Source organism: Ixodes scapularis, unplaced genomic scaffold (genome assembly GCF_016920785.2).
Source record: "Ixodes scapularis isolate PalLabHiFi unplaced genomic scaffold, ASM1692078v2 PGA_scaffold5__190_contigs__length_132052651, whole genome shotgun sequence".
Classification (NCBI taxonomy): domain Eukaryota; kingdom Metazoa; phylum Arthropoda; class Arachnida; order Ixodida; family Ixodidae; genus Ixodes; species Ixodes scapularis.
This window is the reverse complement of record NW_024609880.1, coordinates 95,914,013-95,932,911: the sequence shown is the minus strand read 5'-3', so window position 1 is coordinate 95,932,911 and position 18,899 is coordinate 95,914,013. Positions and strand designations below refer to the sequence as shown.

General features: G+C 45.2%; 1 protein-coding gene across 1 annotated transcript in view; it reads right to left on the bottom strand.

Annotated features, from left to right (window-relative positions):
* LOC8053518 (4-coumarate--CoA ligase) overlaps positions 1-18,899 on the bottom strand; it is a 44,670-nt gene that overhangs the window by 14,028 nt on the left and 11,743 nt on the right. Inside the window, exons 2-7 of the mRNA XM_040220724.2 lie at positions 14,796-14,949; positions 11,901-12,102; positions 11,562-11,665; positions 11,338-11,441; positions 2,250-2,534; positions 105-273 (exon numbers count right to left, since the gene is read on the bottom strand). Of these exons, the coding sequence (XP_040076658.1) occupies positions 105-273; positions 2,250-2,534; positions 11,338-11,441; positions 11,562-11,665; positions 11,901-12,102; positions 14,796-14,918 (987 nt within the window). The 5' untranslated portion in view covers positions 14,919-14,949. The remainder of the gene's footprint in view (positions 1-104; positions 274-2,249; positions 2,535-11,337; positions 11,442-11,561; positions 11,666-11,900; positions 12,103-14,795; positions 14,950-18,899) is intronic.

Here is an 18,899-nt window from a genome sequence, read left to right as displayed (position 1 = left end):
TTCAATAAAGACTTTCAAAGAGCCTTCCATTCTGAATGACATATTTTAATCTAGCTTTCCCAATTCACGAGCGCTGCCCCACTCGTCGTAGTCAAAAGACTCACTTTGTATGTTTCAAGGTCCTTCACAAATTCTTTATAAGGCAGATAAGGTTCTCTGAAGATAGTTGTGGCGCCAATACACATTGTAAACACGTTCACCGCAAAACCAGAAAGGTGAGTGATAGGGCTCCAAGCCAAGAAGACATCGTCTTCAGTCATCAACTTCAGAGAACTGAAAGTGACAAGAACAAGCTGTTGAGTTACTACACTGAAAGAGCTGTTTATATTTTATTATCATTTGTACCACGATAATTCTGCATTCAGTTTGTTTGTTTTGTGACTGCTAATTCAGTTGTCATATTACTCCTCTGACCTCGCACTTAGAATATCATATGTAACACCAGGTGTTTCTTTCAACGCCCAATGAACTAGTCACCCTATTTAAGGACGTATATACTCACACGCGTGGCAATATGTGGGCGTAAAACGTCTCCACATGTTTACCTGAACGTGGAAGACGACAAAAACAATCGTTATGTCATATCCTAAAAACCGTTCAATAATAGAAACATAGTTGTTTTTTCTCTTTTACTTCCAGCGCCTAATTTGTTGGCGTTCCCTGTGCATAGTCAAAATTTAATGGTGAGAATTAGTCATGGTCAGTTAAAATTTAGGCTTTTTTTTATATACTGACATACATCAGTACATGAGCAAGCTTTGCTCATGTGCTGATCATAAAAGATTCAGAATGTGTTTTCGGATTCCAGACATGAATTTCAACGCGCATCATATCCCGCATTTGTTTGTTTCAGTGACAGCCCCAAAGTCGAACATGGGGGTTTTACACGTCAGACCACCGAAGTGCATCTGGCACGTCCCAGTGAAGGACTGAAAATACATTTGAGAACCTGGAGTTCTCCTGACGTGCAACCGAAATCTGAGTTACATGGCGCCTTCTTCGCATTAAGCGTCTATCAAATAGCGAGCACCTTGACAGGGGTCCGAAGCCGCCATCTGGGGATCTGTAGGCCGGCGTCCGCATCAAAATAAAAAGTCAAACATCAACAGCTGGCACAACAGAAACACTGACGCCACTTATCTTCATGAGAGCCCCGAGGAAAAGTTCAGTTCGAGAAACGAAGCATTTTTTTTTTTTACATCATGATAATTCCGTAAAATTTTTATTGACATAGTATCGAAACTTCTGTACTACTGTTACAGTTAGGTCGGCGCTTACAAACAACGTATGTAATCACAGTACATTGGCTTTTCGTTTCGAAACTACGGGTCGAAAACGTAGGCAGTGAAAAGTAATCTAGGAAAACGGTGCACTAAAATAACGTGTAACAACTTATCACCCAAGGTTTACAGAACAAGCAAACGGGCTGAAAAACACTCTCCAGTTATTGGAATACTTCTTACTGGGACATTCAAAATAAATTATACGGAAGAAGCGGCGAAGATGGACTCGTGTTCCCACTCCTGAGAATCACCCAAAATTCAGCAGTTTTTTGTTGTTGTGTGTTTGTATGTGTATACGTGTGTGTGTGCGTATGCGTGTGTATAGTACTGGAAATTTCAACACCAAGCGTGGGATGTTATACACAGGACTTCTAGTTATTGGCTGCCATAAAAATCACAGCCAATAACGTAATAAGCGTACTTTGCATTTTTTCTTTGGAATCTGAAGGTGTAACGTTTTTCAGCGGCGTACGCCGGCGCAGAAGACCGAGTTAACCGAGCGTTGTGGTTCTGATACAATCTTCAAAAAAAACAGAGCAAGGATACGACGGCACCACCCTCCTTTGAACGAGTTCTGTCCTCTGGTTACTATATGTCTATCCGTAGGTATCTCTAGGAGCACGACCGTCGGTTGCACTCGGCTGTCTGCTTCGGCATCCGCCGTTGAAAATGCCAATAGCGTCGATTTGTTTTTTACACAAAGGAAGGTTCGCCTTGAAATTTCACGAGGTTAAACGTATACTAGAACACACCTTTTATGAAAATGTAAGCTCGCTGTCCACATGCTCGGATTTTCCAGACTCAATTTAGATCGTGTCCCTTAATTTATAACACCTTTCACTGGCTACTTAGGAATATGGCTTCGTAGAAACCCACGCTCGATAGCTATAAAGTTCCGGCTTATGATCAGTTTGTGGATACATCTGGGCCGACAGTACGTATCTAATGTTGTAATAAAATACCTACTCAAATGATTCAAAACTAGAAACGTAAGCCTTGTGCGAAGCCTCGACGCCTTTTGGAGGTCCAGTCGAGCCAGATGTATACATAACAGCAATGACGCCCTCCGTGTTGCTACTAGGGGAATACTCCTTGAACGATGACTCTGAAAGCTCTTGAAACGGGCTGATGTCCGTGAAACCGGGCAGGTCTTCCAGGCAGAAGAGTTCCTGCAAGATCAATTGCCATGTACAAAGATACGAATGAGTGGGCGGAGCGGTGATTAACAAAAATGAGGGTCGATAAACTGCACTAAGAATATTTATTCTTGCAAATTTTGTAAAAAACACTGAAATACCACGCCGGGTTGACTTAGCATCGCGTAGAGTAATCAAAGCCTGTGCACTACAATTTTGACGTCATGAGAGGAGATAATTATACTTTATTCGCACTTCGGAGGTGTTGATCCAGGCCTGACTTGTTTGTAGTTCAACTACTCTAGTAAGTTACCGTAGTTCAACTACTTTTCTGAGTAGTTTAGTAACTTTCAACTGAATTTTTATATCGCTAATTAGTAGTTTAGTTACTTTTTCCGAGTAACTTCTACTCGAATTACGAATTAATTTTGAATTTTAGTGGTATGTTTGCTGGTCAACAAACCTACCACTTTTGGAACATCAGCTGATATTTACGAAGAGGAAGAAGCATGTGCCGCAGGCACGGGGGGCGGCGGGTAGGAATCATTTGGAGGTTCTGAAACCCACTAAAATTTTCACGAGCCCCCCACTGCAATAACTCTCCTACGAGGCGCGGCGAGCGGACAGAGACGTCGCAAGTGAGGCCCAGAAAATGTGGGATTAGCACCAAAGGCTGGAATTTCTTTGTGTCCCGAAGCTTAAGGAGACTGACACATTCAAAGAAAGGGTTGGTCCCTGCTCCTTCCCAACGTAGGAACTCTCACCCACTACAGGAGGTGCACAGACTGAAGCCTCACTCAAAGGAGACCACAAAATGCAGCACCCGCTCTGGAGCTCATCTGGTGCTCCCGTTGTCTGTGCTGTACTTGAATGATCGCGTGCTAAAGTGCGACGCAAAGGTGACCTCTTTGCTTTGCCTTTCCACCCAAAACTCGGGATATTCCGGTCTTCAAAAATTCGAAGGTCGCTTGAGACGCTTGATAATTCCGTTAACGACTTTACAAAAACAAAACTCAGTTGGGAAGTACTTTTAAGAACATGGTACTTAATGTACTATTTCGAGTAGGTTTAGAAAAGGTGTACTTTGCTTGAAATACATTCTCAGAGCATGTACTTGTACTTTACTAATGTATTTTTGCTGGTGATTTCTAAAGTAAAATTCTCGACTTCAAAGTACATTCCCCAAATTTGAAAACAAAAAGTGAAAGCCGTTTACAACTCCCTGTAACGCCGAATTAGAGCGCAGCTCTTGAGGAGGAGGAGGGAAGGGTACTGGGGGGGTCAAGTGACCTTGGGTGGGGGTCACGTGACCTAGGTGGGTCACGTGACGATGACGATACCGAAGACGTCATCAGTAACGATAACGATGCGGATACCCATGACATCATCAGTGACGTCACTGATGACGTCATCAGGGATGATGACAATGACGATGCGGATGCCGGTGACGTCATCAGTGATGATGACGATGACGATGGAGATCCCGGTGGCGTCATCAGTGACGTCACTGCTGACGTCATCAGCGATGATGACGATGACGATGCGGATGCCGGTGACATCATCAGTGATGATGACGATAACGATGCGGATGCCGGTGACGTCATCAGTGACGTCAGTGATGATGACAATGACGATGCGGATGCCGGTGACGTCATCAGTGATGATGACGAAGACGATGGGAATGCCGGTGACGTCATCAGTGACGTCACTGATGACGTCATCAGCGGTGATGACGATGACGATGCGGACGCCGGTGACATCATCAGTGATAATGACGATAACGATGTGGGTGCCGGTGAAGTCATCAGTGACGTCACTGATGACGTCATCAGTGATGATGACAATGACGATGCGGATGACGGTGACGTCATCAGTGATGATGACGATGACGATGCGGATGCCTGTGACGTCATCACTGACGTCACTGATGACGTCATCAGTGATGATGACGCTGACGATGCGGATGCCGGTGACGTCATCAGTGACGTCACTGATGACGTCATCGGGGGTCACGTGACTTGGGGAGCCACGTGACCCTGGGGGAGGGGCCACGTGACCTTGGGATAATCTTGGGGGTCAAGTGACCTTGAGATGACCTTGGTTACGCCGACGGCGACGGCGTCGCCGACGCCGCTCAAGCCGGGAACGAGCCCCTAAGAGCTGCGCTCTAAAATGGCGTATCGTCATGTGAAAACGCGCTATCGTCTTTCGAGACGTCATCTTCTCTGAGTGAAGTAACGACGGCTATAAGATCGATAGAAATAAGTGCCTTATAAGTGTATTGTGTTAAATAGTTCGTCAGCGAGAGTAAAACAAACTAATCTGTGGCGACTTGACTTTATCCAATATTTGACGCATTTCCGAGAAAAATTGATGCTCCTTTGATTACCCCTGGAGCAATGCATACAAGTTAAAACAAAGTAAAAAGAAATATAGGGTAGAAAAGAGCGTCATGAAAGAAGTATTTGAACTTTACTTTAAAAGTATATTGTATATAGTACTTTACTTCAAGTCCATTGCACCGAGTATACTTACTGTACTTGAAGTACCTAACCCCTAATTGACTTTTTACTTTACTTCAGGGACATTTTATATGTACTTTACGCAACATTGTTAACAAGCAAACACTCTGCAAAATCAAGCTCAAGCAGTGCTAAACCCCAAAGTAGAAATGATACATCGAAGTACATCACTGACCAGAAAACAAAAAGCACAAAAATTAATCACGCAGAATCAGAACCAGCTATTAAAGCATCCATGTGAAAACACAAGCCGCTTTATATATGGCCAGCAGAAATTCCCTAACGAATCGAAAGATTTATACACTTCCTTGTTACTATAAAAAATATAAAAGTAACTTCAAAAGTAATTCGCTTCTTTGTTACGGCAGTTAGTAATTTACTCAATTACTTTCCATTTGAGTAACTTCTACTCTACTCAAATTACTTTTGAGCCCAATGCTTAGTAACTTATCTGAATTACTTTTGTGAGTAACTTGTACATGTCTGACCCAGGCTTACAGGGTCGCAAAAGGCGGTGATTCCCATACCACGGAGGCTTGCGGTCCCAACCATGTGCCCAATATTGCACACACAGGCGTGCAAAACTAAAGTTCAAAGTAAAAAAAGCCACAAAATACACAACAACAAAAAAGAGAAAAAAGAGGGGGAGGGGGGGCTAATTTCAGAATCCACCACACGTGCTGCACGGCCTTCAGTATAGGTCCAAGGTCGCGGAAATCGGGGGGAGGCGTTTGTGCGACTTCGGGGGGCAGCTGTCGCAACAGTACTACAGCACGAAGCAACCACGAAGAACCATGTCTTGCTGCTCGGGTGAGGAGTGGCTGGAAGCGGGCTGTGCGGTTGTTGAGGCGGGGAGCATGCACTAGTTCTTAGTGACCAGGAGCTAGGAGTCGACAAAGCAGGCGAATGGTGGCTGCCTGCACCCTCGATGCAAGGGGCTGCCATGAAGCAAACCGCAGCAAGCCGTTTGTTGTAGCGCGTGTATATGAAAGGCGTAAAGCCGAAGGCTTGCAGCGACTGTAATATGTGTAGGCAGCACGCCGCTGCATGCTTGCGAGGCGAGTCGCAGAGCAGCGGAGTGGGGCAACCAGATGGCAGAGCAGTACTCTAGGCAGGGTAGCACTAGGGCGGTGTAGAGCTGCCAGTCATTGGTGGCATGCCAGTGTTGGTGGGAGCAATAAATCCGAGCATGTGGCGGGACTTGGCGACTGTCCGGTGAATGTGGGTTGCGAACGACTGTCGTGCAGCGAATGTGACACCGAGCACAGCCACAGAAAACACACGATGATTTTTTTCTGTCTACAAGAGTACGTGTGGGTGGCTCCTAGGGGACGGCACAGTCCAGTAAAAGTCATTGCACAGGACTTTTCAGCGCTGAATTTGACGGACAAGTTGTGCTGCTTGGTCCATTGGTGTCACATGTCAAGGTCGGCTTGGACGGAGACATAGCCAGCGGGGTTGCGATGGGCTGAAGTAAGGTCAGGACGTCAGCATACAGAAGCGGGACGCAGCTGACACTTTGGGTGATACTGTCGATATATATAGTAAAAACGTTCAGCCTTTCCACTCTAGTGAAGAAGGAGGAGCAGCGGAGCTGTACTATGTGCCGCCGTCGCTTAAAGATGGCAGTTGCTGTCCAGAGGGTTGTCGCGAGATTTATTTGCCCACGGAGACGAAAAAAGGGAAACTAGTCTTGCACAGCTCCGCTGTAAATCTGTTGGGCCGAGGACACTTCCCTAGGGTACCCCAGCTAGGACGGCTGTGCTCGTAGAAACTTCGCCACGGCATATGACGCGTTGAGTCCTGTCGCTGATGAAAGATGCAAGACAGCAAAGCACAACACCTGTGATGCTCTTGATCTCAATGCTACCAAGCAAAGCGGCGTCAGGCAGGCGGTCGAAAGCACGTGACAAGTCAAGCTGTACGAGTTCGCTTGGGATACGCCGATCGAGGTGGGCAGTGACTGTATGAACCAGGGCACCGAGAGCAGTCTGACAACTGCAGTTGTCGGGAGAACCATGCTGGGCCGGGGACAACAGTCCATGCTCCTCAAGATGGGCATGGAGCTTTTGTTTTCAGGACGCGCTCAAATGTGCGACAAACAATTGAAGTGGAGGCAACGGGCCGATATGATGACATGTCTGCGCGGGTACCGTGACCCTTGTGAGCCGGTGTGATGCAGGCAATTTTCCACGCATAGGGTGTCATGCCGGAGTACAGAATTTTTTAGACATAGGACAGACGAAGTGAACCTTGGAGGGAAAAGAATATTTGAGGATCAAAGAAGGGATGCCATCGGGACGAGAACTTTGGAATGCATTTGTGAGAAAGAAAGCCTCTAGAACATTGTTAACGGTTAGTTTCACGGTGGATAGCCTGGGTGAGAGCGGTACCGTGTACGAAACATCGTCGTCTGCAGGTCTGAAGACGGTACAGGATGGGTCAGGAGTAGCGGTCCACGCCGAAGAGAAGTCATGGCTAAATGATTCTGTAAGGAGAAGCGGAGAAGAGATAGCATCACCACTGAGAAGAAAGGAAGGACTCTTGGACTGCTTTCGCTGGGAATTGACGTAAGCTCAGAGAACCTTTGGCTCCTTAACCGCTCTGCTGGCGATGTCCTCAGCGAAGCACCAATGGGCCGTACAAATTTGCTTCTTGACCTCCCGTGGCAGTTCCTTAGCAGTTGTGTCATCCCGGGAGTGGCTCTTCTTGAAACGGCAAAGCAGCTTGTTTTTGGGCCTGCAGGTGTAATCCACGGAGCGTGCTACTTGTGATGGAGGCGTTTACCCGTAGCAGTGTTGGACGCCAGGGAGCACATTAGAGTGGAGAAGAGGTCATACATGTTGTTGATGTTTGGCTCGGATAGCACAATATCCTACGGGGTGATGGCAACAAGTAGCTGTAGATGACCAGACTGTACATTCCTATAGGAATGAACGAGCTTGGCATGGGGGCTGCGAGTTGGGATGGTTGCGGACGGGGTCAGGTGAATGGCAATGTGATCGGACGAACTTAGTCCAGCTGTGAGAGCGCACCTCCGTGCGAGTGTGGGGTCCAAAATCAAGCAGAGATTGGGGTAAGAAGTTCCACCAGCAGGGAGGTGTAGGTAGGCTCGGTGCACAGTTGAATAAAGCCAGACGGCTCCATAGTTTCAAGGAAAGTGTATGATACAGGGTCTTGTGGGTCTGGGGTGGGAATCACTCCAATCGATCTCAGCGTTAGAGTCTCCAAGAATGTAAACGTTGCGGAAAGTGCTTTGCAAAATATGACAGGTTCAGTCGACGGGTGTAGGAGCCTGAAGGATTTGGCACGCCGGCAAGGTGGGCAGTAGGTGCAGGCCACTAGATATCTGGTACGTGATGGTGACCTCAATGAAAAGTGATTCCGGGCTTTCCACTTCAAACGCCTGGCACCGGCAGCGCAACAGCGAGTTCGGTACCGCTGCGAACACACCACCACCACGGGAAGTGGAGTGATCCCTGCGGAACGCAGTAGACTGGCCGATCGCGTCAAGTTGCCCGTCATGATTTTATGCATCCAGCGAAGTCTCCCAGAGGGCGAAGATCGTGTTGGGCATTGATGCCATCGTCGGTAGTTCGGGTATCTTGTTCCGGATATCGTGTATTCGGGAACCAGATCATAGGACTGGTAGGAGCCGAGCGCTGGGGAACAGGAGTTCGGAGGGTTCCCGGTTGGGTGACTTGCCGGTGGCGCTGTAGGGATCGGACAATCTCCGGCGAATAGCGAGTGATAAAATGCTGGGGGTTGGCACGGCGCGCAAAATCAAGGCGAGGACGACACGGAAGGTCGGCGATACGTGCCGAGGGAGACCCCCTCACTCGACCGGTCACACTGGAGCGCAGCAACGTGGTCATACACAGCACGCTCACAGCGGGCACATACAGGTCGCGTGGGTAGTCCAGGATTCGGGCTGACATCACCGGAAAGCACAAGCAGGAGCAGCCAGGAGACTGCTGGCACGGCGGGTGACATGCTAGTCGAAAGGTTTAGCGACGGGCGGTCAGGTTGACGGATGCGAAGTGGTACCCTATACAGCTCGGACACGGTTTGCATGCAGTGCAAGAGCTGCAGCAAGCCTTTGGTAAGGACCGAAGCAGCGGTCGTAGTAATTTTCTTTTTTATTTAGACATACTGCAGGCCTTGAACAGGCCCGCTGCAGGAGTGGGGTACATACAAACAACAAAACTATGCATATGAGAAACAAGAAACGCATGGCAATCATATATATTGCTTATACATCGACATATACACATACAAATTCCATCAGCATAATAAAAGTTGCATAATCAACGCCAAATATAAAATAAAAAATATTCATAAAGCAAGACATTGAGATATCCATAGCAGATCTTACAAAAAACTATAGTCGGCTAAAGGAACCATAGCAAATACCATAGGCGGCTGTAGCACGATGGGTATAGAAAACCATAAAACGAACTATACAATGTGCTATAGCGGACCATACAAAGACCAATAGGCGGCTAAAGAAACCACAGGAAAAGCCATAAGCAGCTATAGCACGGTGTCTAAAAATGAAAGCCGTTTACAACTCCCTGTAACGCCGGATTAGAGCGCTGCTTTGAGGAAGAGGAGGGGAAGGCACGGAGAGGCGGCTAGGCCCCTTCTCCTCTCCTGCTCGCCTGCCATTTAAGGACAAAAAATTTTCCGTTAAACTTAGGGGAAAAAAATTCCACTACATTTTCCGCTAGATTTATTTGGGAATCTTTTACGCTAGATTTGGAGGGAAACTTTTCTACGAAATTTAGCGGCGGAATTCTTCCGCTAAATTTTGCGCGGAATTGTTTCCGCTAAATTTAGCGGGAAAATTTTTCTGCTAAATCTAGCGGAGAATTTTTCCCGCTAAATTTAGCGAGGAATTTTGCCGCTAGATTTAGCGGGGAAATGTTTGCGCTAAATTTATGGGGAAAATTTTCCGCTAAATTTAGCAGGGAAAATGTTTGGCTAGATTTAGCGGGGAAAATGTTCCACTAAAATTGGCGGGGAAAACTTTCCCACTAAATTTAGCTGGGAATTTTTTCTGCTAAAATTAGCGGGGAATTTTTTCCGCTATATTTAACGGGAAAATTTTTCGCGCTAAATCTAGCGGGGGATTTTTTCCGCTAACTTTAGCGGGGGAAATTTTTCGCTAAATTAAGTGGGGAAAATGTTTCGCTAAATTTAGCGGGGAAAATATTCCGCTAGATTTATCGGGGAAATTTTTCCGCTAAATTTAGCGGGGAAATTTGCCCACCAGGCACCGCGCGGTTACGCAGACGGCGACGCCGCGCAAGCCGGACACGGGCACCTAAGAGCTGCGCTCTTAAAATGTATGTACAAACACAAGGAAAGGAGAACAATCAAAAGTTGTGATTCTCAAGAGCACCATTGAAGTCGGGGGCAAAACAAAATGTCAGGAGGGAGGGCGTTCCAATACGTAATAGTGCGTGGGAAGAAGGAATACTTAAAAATGTTAGTTCAAGCCAATATTGGTACCAGGAAAAACTGATGATGGTGCCTAGTTTCCCTAGACGATGACATGTATAAATATAGAGTTGATTCAATGCGGAGTCTGTTATTATAAAGCAAAGACAAAAATTCTAGTCTCGCAATTTTTCGACGATGCTTGAGTGATGACATATTGCTTGCTATCATTAATGAAGTGGGGAATCTAGCCAATTATACTTTTTATAGATCAGCGAATAGTTCTCTTCTGAACCACCTCAAGCTGTGACGCTCTTTTTTTTCTTTTTTTGTATTCGGGTTCTACACTATGCCAGCATATTACAACTTCGGTCTAACCAAGGAGTTGTATGCTTGCCGTTTAGCGGAAGGGGCAGCGTTTCTAAGTTTTCGATGTAACAAGCACAATTTACGAGAAGCCCGTGTAACACGAACAATAACAAGTAATAGTCAGGCACAAAGGAGCAGCGGAGCACCCATCGACATGTTGCCAGCTGTTTTTAGTCAGTGTTGGAAACAGCGCCGACCTTGCTGATGCAGCGCTGACTTTGCAATAATTAGTGAAACAGTGCTGACATATCGCTGCTTCACTCTTAAGTTATGTTCAAGTCAGCGCTGCAGTAGTGCTGCAATGTATCCGTGAACTGGCCTTAAGACGCTGACAACCTCAAACTTATTTTCTGCAGTGTGTCGTCACTATACACGCGACCGTGACGAAGGGAATATGAAGCAAAGACTTAGATTGGGCACGAGTGTCGCTTCAGTGTCCGGATGCGCCCCGTGTCCAATCAAGGCGTTGAAGAACGCTTGGCATCGGGCTCGGGTCTAATTGCCAAGTTTGGGCCATCCAACTGTGATGCCGTTTCATGGAAGAAGAGGAGGATGCTTCGATTATTCCAGATGGAGTTGGTTGACCTCGATGTAAGCTGCTGCCACATCGAATGCAGTTCGTTACATAATTGAGTTTTTTCCCGTTTGTTTTTAACAGCTAGTGCACCGAGATCAATTACTTTATAAATCTAGAATTGTAGAGGACATGCACTAAACATGCCTCGTTAAACAGTGCTTGCAAAGTTTTCATTCGAATGATTGACATAAGCTCAAAGAATGAAAAGGCGCTTGACAGACAAGGGACAAACCTCAAGACGGTGATCTTTTCGAACTTCCAGCACTTTTGATGCTGCATGCTTGTCCGCGAGGACGTACCGGCACTCGCTGTCTTTGATTATATAAAGCAACTCCCCTGAAATAAGACAAGAAACGAGATAACATCAGATACCAATCGAAATATTAACGCTGTGCTCTAGGATTACAAATCTTTTTAACATTTGTGGAAATCACCCCCCTCCCTTTTCCTAAGATAAACACCATGGTGCTTAGGTGTTTAATTTTTAACAAAGACAGGTGGGTGCAGTGTGGTAAACAAAGCAACAAACATATAACATGCAACTCTGGAGCAACTTCTGTTGTAAACCTACTTGTGACGAGGGTAGGCTTAGCCATGACGATCGTGGCCCCAGTGAATACCACTCCGAGCACCGCCGCTACGTTGTCCACAGTGTTAGAGAGGTGCGCGCACACGTAACTTCCGGGCCTCAACCCGCTACGCTGAAATCCCAGCGCATATCGCTGTATTCTTCTTAGCAGCTGGTTGCCCGTCAACTGGTGAACGTTGTCGATCTAGAAAAGGGGACAGAATATCGACTTTAAAGCTTTGACGTATTTTTTCTTATAGTTTAGCACTTTGATAGGAACATTTCTTGTTTCACCAATTGCGAGGCGACACACCTTTCTACTTACACTCAGACTTGTACACGTTACTGAAAAATAGTAAGGAATTACATTTACAATTACTCAAGGCTAAATTGTAATTTATTACAATTACAATTACCCTATCATAAAAGTAACTAACCGTTACTCCAAAAAGTAATCCGTTACTTTCGTGGCGTTACTTTTGACATTATTGTCCTCAAGTAAGAAACAAAAGGAAGAGAGATATTCAAGTTCTTATTGTTGCAACCTGTTCCATTTAATGACATTGAGTATTTTGAGCAACTGCTAGCTCTCGAAAGTCTCGTCAGACATTTTGCGTTATTTCTTACTCAATATGCCGACTGCTACGCTGAACACCATTTGAGCTGAGGCACTGGATGGGAGTACCATCTTGTTCCTCACGGATGCTTCATGCTCTGCATTGAGCTTTTTCAGCGAAGCAAAGGAAGTGCTATTTACCTCGAATGTAGAGCAAAGCTTCGTCGTTGCAGCTGTTGTTTGCTATTCGAGAGATTTAGTAGATCCTTCCAATACCTCCGATACCCGCGATAACGGTACCCGATAACGATATGATGCATACGCAAAGACGGCGGCGAAGTATCGGATATCGTTATCGGAGTCATCGGACCGATCTACTAAAATTCTCCATTGTCTAAATCGCGAAGCTGTGGAAGTCATGAATAGCAAAACATAGTTGTAACAATAAGGTGATAAATAATAAATAAGGTTTGGTTCGATATTCTTCTTCATTTGGTTCTGAACAGCTCGAGCCTCACTTCAGACGTTGGTGAATAAAAAGAAGTTTCCAGTATACAAATATAAGTAATAAAAGAAAACGAAGGACACTCATAATAACAATTAATTAGAACATCTGTTCAAACAATGAAAAGTAAATGTGCGTTTGCCGTGTGTACCTTTCTTGGTGCCGTTCAAAAACGCACGGAGCACGAACCGACTGCAGTTTATTCCGGTGTTCTCCAGACAGACGTCCGCTGATGCCACGGGCAGCAAAGGGTAGAGTACTAAGTAAGCGGCGCCTCACGAATTTCACTCTCTCCTCAAGCCCACAATATCAAGTCTACGTCAGCCACCAATATGTTTTATTTGTAAAAATATCTGCTTGAGATAAGACGCGTCCTGCTGGGGCAAAGCAGGACGAAGAAGAAAGGAAGATTATTACCATTTTCTAAGTGCTCGCAAAAAGCTGACTCACAAAAAGGGTAGGGTAGACGGAGCGTTGTCTCGTGTTGCGACATTATGAAAATGGTCGTAGTCACTATAACCGAGAAGGACATGGTTAATTCTTTTCAGTGCACTTAGCGTCTCGAGCTTCTCGAAGAGGCGCACAATCACTTGGTGTCCTCCTCTCCCCGTCTTCGACCGCAAAGGAAAAAAAAAAACAAAGGGACTAAAAAAAACCGAAAATAACTTAACCCCCCCCCCCTTTTTTTTTTTTTTTTTGTAGAAACGTTCATTTGGATTTTTTACGTTGTTGTTAGGGTCTAAAAAATAGTTTCAGGGGCTTGGTGTTGCAAGAAAAGGCTTTGCGGAACTGAAGAGTGTCAAGTCTCACTTTGCGCTGGTCAATTCGCGTGACGTGTCACTGCGCTCGACTTTACAAAAATGAAAAAAAAACTAGAATTGGGGGGGGGGGGGCGTGTCCTGACAAAAAAAAATGTAACGGATTACAAGGAATCCGTTACGTCAAAAATGTAAGGGAATTACTTTAAAATTACTCTAGAAAATGTGTAATTAATCCGTTACTAAATTACTGATAAATGTAAGGGATTACAAGTAATTTCGTTACTTGTAACGGATTACGTACAAGTCTGCTTACACTTCAGTGCGAAAAAATATATATTTCTTACAAACCAAAATCTTGTAACAAAACTCAGCTGTTTTAGCTGTATCACTTGAAATATGCTTGATCTACAAATACCGCTTTCGCGTAAAAATAAAATATATGGCCAATACCAATTTTTAACAAAACGTGATTACCTTCAAGTATACCTTAAAATAATAGCACGTCTAGATGTGGCAGAATGTTAGCTTACACAGCTGATTCTGATAGAATGGCCATTGTGTCTACAAAATTGGGTATAATCAAAAAAGTATATTTAAAAAAAAACGTTTCAGCGAAAATGTAGCAAAAGTTTTGTAGTCATGTGCGTACCCCTAACCACCCTCGCTAACTTGATGATGTAGCCAACATCAGCTTTAATATGCCACTAAATAGCGTTTCATAATTTCTTTCTTGGGGAGCCTGTTCTGCTGAGTAGCAAGCTCTTCTATAACATTTTTTTATTTATATATTAATATTCAGCTAAACGTGAAACTTCTTCAGAGCACATGCATTTAAAACCTGTAACAAAGGAACCGTAATTAACGTCTTCAAGCCTACTATAACAAATTCCCACCTCTTGATTTTGTAAATTGATTTGTTGCCCGTGTGCTTATCTCGTGAACGTGTAAATGCGCAATACAAAAGAAGCATGTTTATATGAACAACAATAATAGCGTCATTAGGAAGTATATTTTTTTTTTTTTTTAATCTATGATACGCAGTTTTTTAGTACAATTCAACGAAGACTCCAACTTACCGCGACAACTTTCTCTCCAAACTTGGACAATCCCTCCCGAATAACCCTGGGTGCGCAGCGGTTCTGGACGTCGAAGTCAGGATACGGAGAATACACAACTCCATCCACAATTTGTGCCGTCATCTTTCCTTCTGGCGTTCTTATTTGCGGGAACCTGGATGCCGAAACGGACAAAGTGAAAGACGTTTACACTTCTCAGTCATGCGAAATGTGAGCGCAGCTCTTGAGGTACTTTGACTTCGCGATATACTATAGTAAAGAAAAGATAGGTAAGAGAGGAGGAGGAGGGCGTGTGTGTATGTGTGTATCTGTGTGTGGAGGGGAGGGGGGGAGTCCTGTTTTTTGGCGGCGATTACGCCGAGGGGGTAAGCGAGAGAGAGAAGCGTACGGTGGGGGCCCTGTTTGGGGGTCGTGGTTGCGCCGACGCCGGATGCTGGAATGAGCGCCGTCCGGTCGACCTGTGTACACAAAGTATGGAGAGTGACGGACTGCGGTCGGTTGCGCGTCAATTCGCCCGCTAAATTTAGCGAGAAAACTGAATTTGTGTGTAAGTCAAGTGACACCAAGCCATGTGACGTCATTTTTCCCGCTAAAAATTAGAGAAAATTGAATTTGCGTATACGTCACGTGACATCATGTGACGTGACGTCAATTTTTCTGCCAAGTTTAGCGGGGAAACTGAATTTATAGGTCACGCGACAAGAAGTTATCTTACATTATTGTTTACGCTAATTTAGCGGGGTAAACTTAATTGTTGGCGAGGTCACGTGACGTCAGTTTTCCCGCTAAATCTAGCTGGCGAAAAGCCCTGTTTGGAGACCGCGGTTACGCCGACCAAGACACAGCTATATGCGGGAGCGGGTGCCTAAGAGCTGCGCTCTAAAAAAGAAAGGGAGAAAACAAGGGAGACAAGAAGTCATTCTCACTGCAGCACAAGGTCTTCATCTCAACCGGACAGTATTTTCGTCTTTACATGGAGGCTCGTCAATCTGCACCCTCGAAGCTATTCGCCTCGAGATTGAACCGTGTCGCCACCGTGCGGCGGAAATTGGAAACATGCGAAAGCGAGGATACCGACGTTCGTCGCCTGCTACGGGCGCACGTTCAAAAGCGTGGATCTCGACGACGCAAGCCCGTTTCCGGCTGAGCTGAGCCCTCCTCGTTAACGGCTTGTTGTATATGCTATTTCTTCCTACTAAAGGTTGTGTTGTATCGTTTCATATGCCTCGAAATTCAGGAAAGCAATCATCATTAAGTGGGATTCATCCATAATCTTAGTGTCACGGTTTGTACAGAACCCCTGGTCCCACATATTTTTCTTATCTTGCATAAGCCCCCCCCCCCCCCCCCCCCCCCCCCCCCATAGCTGTCATAAAATATTAAATGTTGTTATCTCGCACAAACCACCGCTCCTGTGGTTTGAATCACAACTTATTCCGATTGATCGCTACCCCTTTAATGGACTAATCAATTGATAAATCCTTTAGTTGATTTTTCACCGGTCATATTGATGAAAAACCTTAAAACTACCTTTTGTTTACTATTGCTAATATGTCACAAATGGCATATTTCATTCCCATTTTAAACTTCACGTTGTGACTCCTACGGAAATATGAACACCTTTTAAAGCAAGGTCATTTTTAATTTATTTTTTTAAACAGTATAATTACCCTCGATGACAATCACAAACATGCTAAGTGGCTTCACCGCACAAGCACGTGTCCTAAAATAAATAAAGACGTCGGAAGATGTGCTGTCCCTGTTCTGTCCTTTATGTGTAACTCTTTGATAAACAAAATGCAGAAACAATAAATCCGGTATTTGTTCTTTCATCGGCACATAATTCCAATTAAACGGCAAAAAATCGCAATAAAAGCAATAATTGAATACTCTGAAGGTTAATTAATGAACTGCCCAGTCCCAATATGTCTTACGTGAGGGCGGAGGGTGATCGGAAAGTCTCGTGAAAGTCACTAGCACTCAAAGTAAAAGAGTGTTGCTGCGGCCGATGCCGTATATGTCGTAGTGTGGGTCGTTTGTTGGAACTGCAGAATCCACTATCTTTGGATAGAAGATTATTTAGCCAGAAATTTAAAAATTCATTCCCGACAGCCGAGCGGTGAGGATGTAAAATAGATAGCTCCGCGGTACAGCGATTGCCCGAAGGATCCCCCTGGTAGCATGAAACGGAGGGACGCATATAGCAGCTGCTCTAGTCGCATCTGCAATAAGCAGAATTTTCTAGCTTGTGCGGGTGAATGCGACCGTCGCTTTTATTGCGATTGCATCAAAGTTGGTGCCAGTGAATACGAGGTGTTTATGTAATGTGGAAAAAGTGCTTACAAATGCAACGCTTGCACTCGTCGCTATCGCTCAGGCTTGAAAGAAGCGCGAGACTTGAACGCCCCTTCCAATGGCTCTGAGGACGAGGCCGATTCTGATACCGGCACCGGCCCCACCAGTGAATACTGGATCCAGCAAGCTGTCGAACGTTTTATGAACACAATCGCCATCAAAATGGAAGTGCTGACAGCAGAGGTGAAGTGCCTTAGAGAGGAAAACAAAGTCCTTCGTTCGGAGCTCGTTGACCTCAAGCGTAAACTTCTGGAGCGTCAAGCTACATCGGTTCCGTCACCTGTCACTGCATCGCTACAGAAAAAGGCATGGGACTCCTCTATCCCTACGGAACACAACATGCCTGGGCTATCAACACGTCCATCGAGTTCCTCCTTTGTTACGTCTCATAGCGTCGTTGGCGGTAAACGCACAAGACAGCAAGGTCACCGCCGACAAGCGGGATTGAGAACATCACCCAGGTCAACGCCAAGGTGAACACTCCAATCCTTCTGATGAGAAGGATGACTTCATACAAGTGAATAGACGACGCAAAACCAAGCCACTTGTTGGAACTAGAAAGGGCAACGGTGGGTGTTGCTGCCCGGCCGCCCGTTCAAAAAGCGCTCTTCGTGTCGCGCCTAGCTCCGAACACAAAAACTTGTGATGTTCGTTTGCTAATCGAACCTCTACTGCGGGTGAGTCCTCCTCCTGTTCTAGAGTAAAAACAAGATATGCGACGTACTTTTTTTTTTTTTTTTTTTTTCATGTAGAGGTTGAACAGGGCTCTTTTGAGATTATTAACAACCCCGAAGTGTGGCCTGATGCTTCGAGTTTTCATCATGTGTTTTGGAAAGTTGGACGTCAGTCGTACGCATAGAGATGAAAATGTCCCAACTCGGATGAGCAATAAAGACGATTAATGCCTATTATTGAAATGCTCGTTGTCTGCCAAATGTAGTGTCTTGCAATTTTGATGTTATTTGGCTGACCGAAACCAGGCGTAATGAAAAAAATGTCAAATCCAAGCTAAACTCTCAGAACAAGCGTGTATCCTTACACCCTTTGTCCTATATAATACATCCCAAAAGTTCAATTCGGCGTACAGCGCCCTATAGTCGAAATGACGGCCCCAAATTTTACGAGGGGCTTGATAGCCGTGTGGAACAACTTATTAAAATAGCTAATGTACGTGTTACTGACTACAAAAAATATAATCGGGGTTTTCTTGGCCCTAATGCAAAAACTCGGTGTTTTCTTTATCTGGTCTTTAATACGTAATTTAGCTATTTAAAAAGTAGGGCGCTGTACGTCGAAGCGAAATTTTGGGGTGTATTATTTGAGACAAAAGGGTGTAAGGTGATACCCTTTTTTTTTAAGAGTGTATTTTCCTTCATCCTATGACATCTATCGTCGTGACAAATACTACCCTTTAACTGGGCCAAAATTTGGGGGAGGTGTTTTAATTGCTATCGATAATTCGATAACCTCACATCGAAGACGTGACCTAGAATCATATTCCGAATGCGTCTGGGTAGAAATACCGGCACCACGACAGAACAGCACACGACATAACAGCACGCGACAAAACAGCACGGTCAAAACAGCACGCGTCAAAACAGCACAGCGTCAAAACAGCACAGCGTCAAAACAGCACGGAGACAAAACAGCACGCGTCTAAATAGCACGCGACAAAACAGCACAGCGTCAAAACGGCACAGCGACAGAAGAGCACGTGCCAAAACAGCACGACGTCAAAATAGCGCGACG